Genomic DNA, 13658 nt, shown 5'->3' on the forward strand with positions numbered 1-13658 from the left:
GGTTTCACCATGTTGGCCAGGTTGGTCTTGAACACCTGACCTCAGGCGATCCGCCTGCCTCAGCCTCCCAAAGTGTTGAGATTACAGGTGTGAGCCACTGCACCCGGCCTCTTTTTCTTTTCCTGATATATGTTTTTACTTTTTTGGGGTGAAAGCCTAAGAGGAATTGCCGGGTCATAGGGAAGGTATTTGTTTAGCTTTATAATAAACTGTCAAACAGTTCTCCAAAGTGGCTGTCCCGTATTTATGCACATTCTCTTTTATAGTGTTTTGCATCTGTCAACAATAGTAACCCTAACAGCAGTTAGATATTAGCTCCTATCACAAGGCAGAACCCAGAAACAGCTGTCTTATGCTCCCTGGACTTTGGTTCCTTAGCAGCGAGGGCCAGAGAATGAGTGAGGCACTGCATGGACGAGGCGGCAAAAACCACATTTTCCCCAGCGTCCTTCTCCACTTCTTCAGTCATAGACACCCCACAGCCCAGCCTCCCTTGCAGCTAAATGAAATCACGTGATTCAGCTGTCAGTGGGGTCATGTAGCAGAAAGTTGACCAGTGAGCACCATTCCCCCTCCCTTTCTCTATCCTGCTGCTGGGAACATGGATGTGACAGCTAAATCTCCATGTCAGAGCTCCAGGAAGAGGGCCAACGCGAGATGCAGGAGCAGAAAACTGGAGGCAGCTTGGTTCCTAAGGGCTTTGCAATCACCCCAGGTGCCACCCCTGTTGCTTAGGGGAAAGGCTGCCTTGCATTAGCCCTGGCTGGTGCACACAGGCCTGTGTCCATGCTGGGAACTCCAGGCTGGTAGCCAGGCTTCCTGCTTTAGCACAGACTTTGTGCCTGCAGGTGGATGCTACACAAGGTGGGATGGAAGGGGCATGAGTGCAGAGTCTTCTGACACACGCTAGGAGGCCATTTCCATGATGACAAATCCCTGGTGTCCACTACAGGGAAGGAGGATCTGGGAGCCACTTACAGGCCATCTGGGACCTGCTTCTGTCAGCCTAACTACTCCTGGCTGCTAGATATACCTGGGGGCCTGGCTGGGCTGGGACAGTGCCTGGACTTCTAGCGCCTAGGGCCTGAGGCAACTCCAGGAGGATGGAGGTGACACCAATGAGGACAGCTAAGGTGGGGTCAGTCAGGAAGGGTTCACCTCACCTGGCAGCCAGACAGTGCCAGGGGTGCTCCAGGGAACCCCAGCCAGCAGGGGGGTGGCCCAGAGCCTCAGCCTGGCAGCAGACTTAGCAGGGGTTGCTCTCGCTTCCCTCCCTTTGCCCAAGGGCACAGTATCTCTGGGACAGGTGCTGGTGTCCACCTTATGCTTGGATGCCTGGTGAAAAGGGAGGAAGTCTAGGGGGTTCTCACCCTGTGTTCTCGGGCTGTGCCTCTGAGCCAGGCCTGCGGACACTGCTTCCGGCCAGGGCCGCACTGGTTAGTTGACTTTATCACTTTGCTTGTTAGTCATCAAGGTGGTTCCAAATCCCTTGGAGGACTCAAGCGAATCTGCCAATAAGCCACTGACAAAATGCCCTTGCGGGGTCTGACTGCTTCAGCCTCTTTCCCACCCTCTTCATTCCCTAAACACACCAGCTAGTGCCTGCCACAGGGCCTTTGCATGGCAGCCTCTTCTGCCAACACCCTGCCCTTTTCCTCTCAAGGGTAGCCTCTCTGTGTCATTCAGACTTCAGCTTAGACATCACCTCCTCAGAAAGGTCTTCCGTGGACTTCCACTCTGAAGTTGCCACCCTATCACTCTGCAGCACACCACTTTGTTTTAATCTACATACAACATTGGTACTAGATGCATCCCTGTTGCTTGTTATCAAGCTCTGCAAAGGCAGAAGTCTTGTCCATCTCATTCCTTGATGTGACTGAGTGCCTGGGCAGAGACGGGCACACAGTAACCACACAAAGAAGGCTGGTGGACACCCTTGAGCAGAACACAGTGGTTAAAGGAACCAGCCACAAAGTCAGGCAGATCGAGATGCCAATACTAAACTAGCTGTCTGACCTGAGGCCAGTTAGAGTCTGTGTCTCGATTTCCTCATTTGTAAAAGGGAGGTAATGATAATGCTATGAAGTTTATTCAAAATGGTGGATGTTGGACTTTTAGAATGGTTTCGGGCATGTGGTGAGTGAATTGTAAATTGTAGCTATGGCCTTCATCATCACCATCACTATCACCACTATCATCGTCACCAACACCATCATTATTATCACCACCACCATCACCACCCCCACCACCACCACCATCAGCAGCATCACGATCACCACCACCACCACCACCATCATCGTCACCAACACCATCATTATCATTATCATCACCACGATCACCACCACCATTACCACCGCCATCATCGTCACCAACACCTTCATTATCAGTACCATCACCACCACCATTGACACCACCACCACTGACACCACAACTATTACCACCGCCATCACTACCGACCACCACCAGCAGCACCATTACCATCATTATCATAACCACCACCACCATCGCCATCCCCACCACCATTACCATCATAACCATCACCATCACCACCACCATTACCACCACCATCATGGTCACCAACACCATCATTACCATTATCATCACCACCATCACCACCACCATTGACACCACCACCACTGACACAACTATCACCACCGCCATCACTACCAACCACCACCACCAGCACCATTACCATCATTATCATAACCACCACCACCATCGCCATCCCCACCACCACCATTATCACCATCACCATTATCACCACCATCATGGTCACCAACACCATCATTATGATTATCATCACCACCATCACCACCACCATTGACACCACCACCACTGACACCACAACTATCACCACCGCCATCACTACCAACCACCACCACCAGCACCATTACCATCATTATCATAACCACCACCACCATCGCCATCCCCACCACCATTACCATCACCACCACCATCATCACCACCACCATCACCAACACCATCATTATCATCACCACTATCACCACCACAACCACCATTGACACCACCGTTGACACCACCACCATCATAATCACCACCACCACCACCATCACTATCATCACCACCATCACTACTACCACCACCATCACCATCATTACCATCATTATAATCACCATCACCACCATAGCCACTCCATGTGCTTGCCACTGTGTCCTGTAAGGAGTGCCATGTCAAGGGCCAGATGATGGGAGATGGATGGACTAGGGTCTTCCTGCTCTGGGAACCACAGCCTGCTCTCCCTGGTGGATGGCTGGGCCTGAGAGAGGAAGTGTGGTGACACCCTCCCACATGACAGCAGTCCCTGGAGGTGAGGGGGACAGGGAAGGCGTGGCTTTCTTTGGGATAATGAACCCCATGTGCAGCACTTTTGGCTCTGCAGATGTGATGCTTGTTGCCATGGTGACTGTCCTAACAATAACCTCCCAGAACTGATATTCCCCACACCCTCCCCAGCTGCCACCTGGGAGGGAGAGCCCTCCTCGTTTACGAAAGCAAGCTTGAAAGGACAAGGTGGGAGGCAGAGATGACACGGGGGTGGGGGTGAAAGTGGGCCCTTCCTGAAGGTAGGGGTGAGAAGAGGGGGAAGTCTGGGCCTCTCTGACCAGAGCCAAAACCAGATGAGAGAGCTTCTGGAATCTGGGACCAGAGGTCATGTTGGAAGACTTTCTCCCTTCTAGCCATTTCCCTCTGCTAGGGAGAAGCCCTCTGGGTCTGAGGGTGGGGAGTGGGTTGTTTTTTGAGTGTCTGTGTGGGGTCAGGCTGTCTGGGTAGGGACATTCTGGCTGCCTCTGATAGCCCAGTCCTTCCCCACTGTCTGGTGCCCAATCATGCCAACTTTCCTGTGCTCGCCAGGGTAGCTCCACTTCATACCTCTAATACTTCAGCTCGGAGGAGGGACTGCCTGGGGGTCCCAGGTGCTAACAGGTACAAAAGACGGGGAGAAGTACAGGATACAATGAATCTCAAATTGCATCTCCCACATTCTTGTGTAACCCTGGTCCTGGGCAGCTTCTCAACTTTTGAAAGATGACCTCAGCCGGGTGCAGTGGCTCATGCCTGTAACCCCAGGACTTTGGGAGGCCGAAGTGGGTGGATCACCTGAGGTCAGGAGTTTGAGACCAGCCTGGCCCATATAGCAAAACCCCATCTCTACTAAAAATACAAAAATTAGGGTGGCGGGTGCCTGTAATCCCAGCTACTCGGGAGGCCGAGGCAGGAGAATTGCTTGGGCCCAGGAGGTGGAGGTTGCAGTGAGCTGAGACTGTGCCACTGCACTCCAGCCTGGGCAACAGAGTGAGACTCCATGTCAAAAAACAAAACAAAAAACAAAAACCAAGAAAGATGACCTTATAAAAGACTACTGAGTGTGCTGCCGTGTCCACCACTCAGGGCTCCAGGAAGCCGTGTAAGTGTGGGTCTGTTTGTATGGATGTGTTTGTTGGTATGTGTGTGTTTGTGTGTGTGTGTGTGTGTGTGTGTGTGTGGAAGGCAAAGGAGGTTTTATGGGACACTGGGGTTTGAGTCAGTCATTCCATGGCTGTGTGACTGTGGGTAAATTACTGTACCTCTCTGTCTCTCCATTATCCTATCTAGTAAAATGGGGATAATAATAGTACATGCTTAATAGGATTGTTTCAGAATTAAATGAGATAGTACATGTAAACTGCACAATCAGTGTCAGCTGTCATTAGGATGCCAGCACCACTTTATCATCTCCTGAACATGCCGGTAGGAGTGTGTGTGGTTTCATAGTAGCCTGGAAAGAGTCCAACTTACAGAGGGGTGCAATTTTCTTTTGTTTGTCTTGTTATTTGTATTCTTTTTCTTGAGACAGGGTCTTGCTCTGTCACCCAGGCTGGAGCGCAGTGGCTTGATCTCAGCTAACTGCAACCTCTACCTCCCAGGTAGAAACGATTCTCATTTGGGATTATAGGCAATGGGCCACCACACCTGGCTAATTTTTGTATTTTTAGTAGAGCCGGGGTTTCACCATGTTGGCCAGGCTGCTCTCAAACTCCTGACCTCAGGTGATCCACCCACCTTGGCCTCCCAAAGTGCTGGGATTACAGGCGTGAGCCACTGTGCTTGGCTTGTTATTTGTATTCTATTGTGTGGCCCTACCTCGTCTTTCCAGAGCTCAGAAAGGGAAAGTGCAGATGCTTCCAGCAGGTGCTGGAAGAAACTCCTGTGGGGTTAAACACAACGCCAAGAACAAACCTCAGACTTGGCCTCCAGTCCTTTCTCGAGTCCATGCCAGTCTGTCTGTTAGGATGGCCCAGGGTTCTCTGAGTCCAAGTCTGACATGGATGGGGTCTCCCTTCCTGCTATGGTCCTGCTGAAGTCAAGGTCAGGATCCCTCTGCCTCCTCAGCTGGGGACTTCCCCAAGTGGCCCAGCATTTGCCTTTGGCCTGAGAGTTTCTTGTCCTCTAGCGTCTTCTGGGTACAGTTGGGTCGATGGCAGGGACTTGTTGCCGTGTGGTCTACTAATTGCCCAGCAGTCCTATGCCAAATGCATCCTGGCCCAGAAGGGCCCTGGCTGCCGTCACTCAGAATCCCTTTATCCCCTCCCTTATCCACACAACATTTATTGTGGCTTCTGGGGCTTGCTCTGGGCTGGCCACGAGGTGAGAGGGATAAGCAGGATAGGCCCAGAATTGGTCCTTGGGGAGCAGTAAGGAGGTCATGTCAGGGCAGCAGCGTGACCCAAATCCAGAGCTGGCTGCTGGAAACCCCCTCCTCAGAGCCTGCCCAGGATAGACCCTGTCAGAGGAGAGTGTGGGGTTGCTGGAGCCCAGTGGTCTAAAGTCCTGGTTCTGGTTCTGGACAGCAGCCCTGGTGCCAGGCCTCAGGGAAGGCTGTTTTGTGGGAAACCGGGTCGGCCCTGCCTCCTGCCTGCTTCCCTGCACTCTCCTCCTCCTTGGCCTCCAGGACGGCTTTCAAGAGGGGGTTGGGGTGTGTGGGCTCTCTTCCTTTAGGCAAAAGCAGGGGGCAGACAGGTGGACCATTCTGGAAAAGGGGAGAATGTGTACCCTTACCTGAGCAGGGTGGTTATGAGCTCTCAGGCCCCCCAAATTGCTGATGGAGCAGCCCCTGTTTCCCTGGCTCAGGGTCCCTTGGCCTGGACTCCGAATGTCGCCTCCTGGGACCTCCATTCCAGACACCCCAGCAACCATTCTCTGGAGAAGTGAGGGGGAAGGGAGGGGCTGGGACCAAGGTGAGGGAGCAGGCCCCACCCCTTCACTTTCTCATGCTAGTGTCCCAGTGTGTATGTCCGGCCTTCTGGGCGGCTCCTCCTGGCCAGGCAGCCTTTGTGACATGTGCGGCTGATGGAGACTGGGCAGGAGGGATCTGGCAGCATCTCTTCCTGAGGGTGTGAGGAATGAGTCCTGTGGAGGGCAGCACATGAGCCCTCGGCCTCCATGTGGGCCCCAGTCCCCTCCTGCTGTCAGGCTAGGTGGGCCTTCAAGGGAGAGAGGAGGCTGCGTTCATTATGTGCACTCTTCTGTGTTATGTGAGAGCGAGGGGTCGCCAGCAGCAAGTGGCCTGCTTGCGCGAGGTGCGGGCGTAGTGCGGGTACAGAATGAAGGCGTCAGTACAGGGCGCGGGTGTGTGTGCGGGGTGCGGGGGCGGGCGGAGGCGGGCGCGCGTGTGTGTGCAGGTGCAGGTGCAGGTGCGTTGCGGGTGCGGGCCACGGGTGTGTGTGCAGGGCGCGTGTGCAGATGCAGGGCGCGGGTTCCGTGCGGGTGCGGGTGCAGGAGCAGCGTGTGCAGGGCGCGGGGAAGGCGCGTGCAGGGGGCGGCGGGCGGGCGGGGCGGGCGCGGCGGCGGCGGCGGTGACAGCGGCGCCCGCGCCTCCCCGCGCGTAGGTGTGCGGCGCGCTCCTGGCGAGGACGGAGCGAGCAGATCTCGCGTGCGCTCGCCGCCAGGCGCAGCCCAGCCCGGCCCCCGCCTGGCGCCGCGAGCCGAGGTGTCTCCCGCGCCCGCGCCCGTGTCGCCGCCGTGCCCGCGAGCGGGAGCCGGAGTCGCCGCCGCCCGAGCGCAGCCGAGCGCACGCCGAGCCCGTCCGCCGCCGCCATGGCCACCACGGTGACCTGCACCCGCTTCACCGACGAGTACCAGCTCTACGAGGATATTGGCAAGTAAGAGCCGCGGCACGCGCGGGCTGGGCCGGGGACCCCAGAGGGCCGGGACCTCCGGGACCCTCAGCGCCGCCGGCTCCGGGCGCACTGCGGCCCCGCGCGCTGCCGGCTTCTCTGGGCTCCGGGCCCAAGCGCACGGCCCTGCGCGGCCCCGACCCCCGAGCCCCAGGCCCCGGGCCCGGTCGCCGGACCTCAGCGCGCGCGGCCCTTTCCAGCTCTGCCCAGCGCGGCTGCCGGGCCGGGGCTCTGGGCTCGCGACTTGGCGCGGCGGGGGCGGCAGCAGGTGTCCCCGGAGCTCCCGGCAGACGTGACGCATTTGGCGGCGGGGAGGTCAGAGAGGAGGGGCGCGCGGGGGCGGCCGCCGGGCCTGGAGCGCCAGGAGGGGTCGGCTGCGGCCCCAGAGGGTCGTCCCCGACGCGGGCACGCTGTCCCCACCCCCACCCGAGCGGCAGGCGGCGGGGGTGGCGGGACCTGCTTGCGCCTGCTCCTGCGCGTGGCCCCATCCGCGCGGGGGGTGCCGGCGTGGGAGAGCCTCTGCTGTAGGTCTCCTGGGGAATCTAGGTTCTGGAGGATTTTCCCCCAGATTCTTCTGGAAACAGGAATTTGGAGGTGTGGGGAGGACGAGGTCAGGGAGCCTGGATCAGGTCATGGGGATAGGGTGGAGAGATTAAGATCCTGATTGGGTTGCAAATTTCAGGGTCATCGAGGTGGGTGGGGGCTGGATTTTGGACCGTTGGCGGGGGCACTCTAAAGGGGAAGGGGCTTTGAAGGTTTGTTTGAAGTGGGACCTCACGGGGAACAGGTGCTGTGGCTCCCGTTCTCTGCTCAGCAGTATGAGCAGTGTGGGGCGAAGGTCTGGTTTGGGGTCCCCCAGACCCGGCTTTGCCCCTGGGGTCAGAGATGGGGAACGCCTCAGGGGCCTCCTGTCTGGCCTGGGGTCTCCCGTCTGAGAATCAAGGTGGCTGCACCTGGCATCCCCAGGGCTAGCTTCAGAACTCCCGAATCTCCAGCCTGACTGGGCCAGAGCCCCATCCTCCTCCGTCCTCCCCCATCCTCCTCCGTCCCTTCAGTGCAGGCGGTGGGGGCGCTGGCGGTGCTGGCGAGATTTCCTCTTACACATCCAGCACTGATCCTTTTTTTCCTTTACTAAATAAGTGTCTGGTGAAACCTTGTGGTGGGTGAGGGACGCTGATCATTGATAATTGTGGAGTGCGGAGCTGGAGGAGTGTGGGGGTGTGTTCATTCCCCACTTCTCCCTGCACGTGTGGAGAGGATTTGGGTAGGGGTTGGAGATGTGGCGCTCAGCCCTGTGCAAGAAGCCCATGCTGGATCGGTGGGGTGAGGGGCCAGGCCGGCTGGGGGACCCTTCCTTGGATGGGTCTGGAGAGCACCCCAGAGCTGAGACCTCGAGGGAGGGGTCAGGCCCAGCCCCCTTCATGGGGATCCCTAAGTGGGTGACTGGCTCCCCCGTCTTCACCCCTCAGATGCACAGATCTACCCCTGCCTGTCCTCTTGGCCTCCAGAGGTGTCCTGGCCGCTGGAAGGGCAGGTGGGTAGCAGTTAATGTGCCTGGTTCTCAGAGGAAGAGAGCAGCAGTGGGAAGTCAGTCTTTCCTCAGGGGCCTTCTTGTCGTCTTCTCTGCTTGTGCCCAGAAGCACAGAGGCCCTCACAGCAGGTGTCCCTGGTCTTCCCCAAAGAAGCCACTTTCAAGACGTTCCCATGTACCCCAGTGTCCTCAGCCTGCAGCTCACTCTGGCTGTTCCTTCTCCCCTTTGCTGCGAGCCTCCCTGCATCCAGTGGCAGTGTCAGGGTGGCCAGCTCCCCACTGAGCCTCCAGTTCCAGCACAGCTGGATGTCCTGGCCAGTGCCACCCACACTGGGGAGTGAAGGTCTTTGGGGCTGCCTGGGGGAGGTTGAGAGAGGTGGCTCCAGAGGTGGAGACCAGGTGGGGCTAAGACTGCTGGGCTTCTCTCTGAAGCCGGAGAATGAGCCGCTGCTGGAAGGGAGTGTGGCCTCCTGAGCGTAAGCACTGGGAGCCATGCAGTGCGAGGTGAGGAGTGGAGCCTGGCATCGAGGGGAGCCCCGTGACCTGGGACAAGAGGAGATGCCCAAGCCAGGAGCTGGCAGCTCAGCGCAGTGCACCTTTCTGGAGCCCTGCTAGGCGCCGGGTCCCTGGGGACGCCAAAGGCCTGCCACTGCCATGCTGTGGCGGCTCTGGGGTAGGGAAGGGACTGATTCCTAGCGGGTGCAGCCGTGCCATAGAGGTGGGTCAGGGAGCGGGGAGGGCAGAGCAGGGCACCCAAGGGGGATGTCTGAGGCCAGGGCTCAGTTGTGGGCACTCAGCCCTTTTGTAGCGCTGGGGTCCCTTGGTTGATACGTTGGCTGGTTGTTGACAGTGCTTGCCCGGGGCACAGTTGGTGTTGCTTCCTGGCCTCAGGTGGACATGTCCAAGTTTATTTAAAGCTGCAGCCACTGGCACCCAGTCAGGTCTCACTGAGCTCCCTGCCCAAAGGAAGGACTTGGCCTCAGGCCCACAGCTGCTCATGTGTGACGAGGCCACTGGCCTATCCCCTCCCTTGCCCCATCCTTTTCTGCTGTCTCTTCTCCCGAATCTTCCCCGGAGGCCTGGGCAGCAGGGTCAGCCAGCCAAGAGGAGCCGCTTTCTGGGGCCCTGCCCTGCCCAGTTCTATAGGGAGTGTGTGCCCTTCCCTGCTCAGCCTGACACTTCTCACAGACACTAGCCTGGTGGCCCATGTGGGAGCAGTTACAGAGCAAGGCAGGGAAGCCCTCAGCCCGGCATGGCCCAGCCAACAGTGCAGTTTTAATTTTTTAATATTCGATAAACTTTAAAAATCCAGAAAAATCCCAGGAATAATAAAATGAACATAGTATCTCTTCTACCCAGAATTGAAAATGGTTAATCTTTTGTCATTTTGGCTTTAAGTCCTTTTTTACAAAAAATTATAAGAAGTATTCCAAAGAAATATTAAGTAACCCATTTTCTTCCAACTACTGCTTTCGTCTTTTTCCTCCCAGGCTCTTTTGGGTACATTTACACATGGATATAAGTATCCATAACTAATATAGAGGATTCTTTTGTGTGAGTGTTTTTCTTAACTTTACGTAAAAAACCTGGAACTTGTACTTTTCACTCAGCAGTCTTGTTGACACCTGTGCTTGTTGATGTGTTTAATTGCGGGCTCCTGCATGGCGACCTGTAGTGTGAACTCTGTCCTGCCTGCCCCTCTCCCAACGGAAATCTAGGTTGTCTCCTGTGTTCCACTGTCACCCAGCACACTGTGGCCAGCACCGTCACAGCCAGGGCCCTGAGTGCGTCTGGGGTGCAGGTGTGAGAGTTTCTTTAAGGTGTGTCCCTGGCAGTGGGGCTGCCGAGGAGGGTCCGCCTGTCTCTCTGTAGGTGCCGCCACTCTCCCTGCTGTGTCCACTCGCACAGCAGTGTGGGGGCCGCCCCTTCCCCTGGATGCTGCCATTCCTAGGGTTGGTAGGTTGTCAGTGTTGACAGGTTGTCAGTGTCGACCGTTTGTCGGGTAGGAAGAGGTCTCACATTTTGCATTCATCCTCATGAATCTTCCATTTTTGGGGAGTTGTCTCTTTTCAAACATGGAGATCTCCCTAGAAAAAAGCATCTCCCACGAGGTTTTGGATATCATTTCAGGGGTTCATGGGCCCCTCCTTTTCTGGGGGAGATGGCAGCTAGGGCTTGTGGGCCATGTTGTAACAACACCTAATGTGTACATTACTTTAAATGTTTGATTTTATTTGATTCGAATTGTCCAGAAAGGCCCTTCTCCCCAGCCCCATTTTACAGACAAAGAACTGAAGTTCAGGAAAGGCTGGCAACTTGCCCAAGCCCAGGAAGCGAGAAGGGCCCCTGAACTCCAGTCCAGGGCATCTCCTACCCCTTCCATCTCTCCCACTAAACCTCAGATAGGCCCAAAACTGACCTTGATATGTCCTTGACTCCATCCAGTGGTACCCCAGTCGCCAGAGAGCAGGCTGTATCCTGGGGCGTGTGTGGCCTGCCTGCTGGCGGGGGCATCACTGTCCGCTGGCGGATGCCTTCTGCCGAGAGGCACACTGTGAACCAGCGAATGGCCTGCTAGGTAGTTAATAGATAAACTTAGGAAATTCAGAGCAAATCAATTTTTGAGTCTCCAAGCTCTGAGCCGGTTGCCAGGGAAGAGAGGAATGGAGGAGGAGGGATCATTGTGTTTGCTTTCTCCCTCCCCAGAGCACACCAGGCACTCCCTGCCTCAGGGGCCTTGGCCAGGCTGCCTCTCTTCCCCTGACCCCTCATAGCTTACTCCCTTGGGCTGCTCAGCAGGCTGTCCCAGACGCCCCCCACCCCTCCCCTTTTGCCTCCCCACACCTCCCTGCCCCTCCCCGCCAACTTGTCTTCTCCCTGGCACTTTGCTCCATCTGATGTGCTGGACAGCTTACCCACAGAGAGGCGGAGGTCCGGTCCTCTGCCCATGGCTGTGTCCCCAGTGCCTGGCCCGAGGAGGGGAAGGGGTGAGTTGGGTGGGCCTCTGCCTTCCGGCCTGGCTCCCAGGAGGCCAGCAAGAGTCCTCCTGGTCTTGATTCCTTAATGTAGGGTAGTTTAAAAAGAAGTCGCACATGCTGAGATTGCTGGCAAGATGTGCATTAAGGTGATGCTAGTTTAGTTACTATTTAATGGTATTTTTATACCATAACCTACTTTGCTGAGAGCTAAGAATATATCTGCATGCTTGCTACCAGGACTCTTTTCTTTTCTGGTAACAGTTGCTAGCGCTTAAATGGTGCTTATTATATTAACGTGCTAGATCTGTGAAGTAGGTACTGTAATCATCCCAAGTTTACAGGAGAGGTAGCTGAGGCACAGAGAAGCCCCATTCCTCAGAAAAGGTCACACAGGGTCAGGATTTGAATCCACATTCTGCTCCTCTCGGAAGCTCATTACCCTACTCTACTCGTGCTTCAAAAATGCTGTAACTCCACTGGCTGACTCATGGCCAGCTTGTGGTCTACTCTGACCTGAGGCTTTTGGGTACCTGTCCTTGGCCGGTTGCTCACTATGATGTATTTGTGCTTTTCCAAACCAAGGGCACTACCTCTAGGTTCCCCTTTGTGAAAACGTTATTTCCTTTCATCGTCAAAGACAACCAACACTCTGACTCCATATGACACCAGCAAGACTGGAAATTTTCATTTTATTAATTAAATTACCAGGGCAATATGATCTTGTAAAACACACACACACACACACACACACACCCCGCAAGTAATACAGAAGTACGTGCAGTAAAATGTGACTTGTTTACACTCGAGTTCCCTCACTCTCCAGAGGTATCTGACCTCTTAATTTTAATGTCAGTATGAGGATATGTGTGTGTGTGTACATATATACACATCTACATATATAGCAGATACATATGATTTCAAAACACAGATGGAATCACCATATATGTGATTCTGCAATCTGTTTGCCCAACACTTTCATGACGACCCCCTGTGTCAGTAAGTCTTTTCTTAAAGCTAAGTGCCTTCCAATTCTTAGCAGAGAAATGTCTGCATACGCGTTGGCCACATTTTTTAAACCAAAAATTGGGACCCATCCTCTAGCAAGTGTGATGGGGTATAATAGGATGCTATATTTGAACTCAGGGCCTGAAAGGTTGTTAGGAGGGTCCAACTGTTGTGAAGGAAAGCTGTGTTCTCAGCATGACCAGCTGCAGGGGCTGGGCCTGTGGAGGTGGGTGCAAGTGGACTCCTGCCAAGGTCAAAGGCCACAGGACTGAGTATGTCTCAGTTCTCACTTGAAAGAACTGAAGGACCTATTCCCATCTTTCTATCCCCCCTTTCTAGGAATCTCCAAGAGCAGAGGGGAGAGATATGCAATGTTTAGGTTTTGTGTCTTCTACTTAAAAATTCTAACAGGGATGTTTCCCTCATTTTTGCTCCATTGGCCTTTAAAGAGTCTATATTGAGCCACCCTAGAATTTAACAGTAATTTACTAGAAGAGACCAGGTAGAGAGAAGTGTGCAATGTCTGTCCCTGGGAAGAACACTCCCATTTCCCTGTGTTCCGTGATGCCACCTCCCTGGTCCAGGCAAGCGATGTGGCCTTTCTGGAGATTTTAAATATATTTTCAAAAAATTTAATTCTCTCTTCCCCCACAAAAATGGAATCTGATTTGATTATTTTTAAAGCATCTTTTACAGCTGCAAGTCACTTTGCTAGTGTAGAAACATAAAAATGCATTATGTATCAACTTGGTTTTTAAAAAATTATCATATTGGCATATTACATAGAAATGTATATTTTATTCATAGAAAAATTTGAATTTATTTAAAATGAAAACATCCTTTTATGTTAGAGAGAGGTGGTGTTGCTAGCTGCCAAACTTTTGGGTGGCTTTTGTCTCCTGGGTTAGAGGGTCACTTGTTGAGGGCTCAGTTCCTGGTGGACATAGTTCTTTTTGTATTGACATAATT

General features: G+C 54.5%; 1 protein-coding gene across 10 annotated transcripts in view; it reads left to right on the plus strand.

The window, feature by feature from the left end:
- The first annotated feature begins 6887 nt into the window (after window positions 1-6887).
- CAMK2B (calcium/calmodulin dependent protein kinase II beta) overlaps window positions 6888-13658 on the plus strand; it is a 108940-nt gene continuing 102169 nt past the window's right edge. For all 10 annotated transcript variants that reach the window (XM_025381119.1, XM_025381117.1, XM_025381116.1 and 7 more), the window contains exon 1: window positions 6888-7160. In XM_025381119.1, coding sequence (XP_025236904.1) covers window positions 7096-7160 — 65 coding nt within the window. In that variant the 5' untranslated portion in view covers window positions 6888-7095. The remainder of the gene's footprint in view (window positions 7161-13658) is intronic.

Source organism: Theropithecus gelada, chromosome 3 (assembly GCF_003255815.1).
Source record: "Theropithecus gelada isolate Dixy chromosome 3, Tgel_1.0, whole genome shotgun sequence".
Lineage (NCBI taxonomy): Eukaryota > Metazoa > Chordata > Mammalia > Primates > Cercopithecidae > Theropithecus > Theropithecus gelada.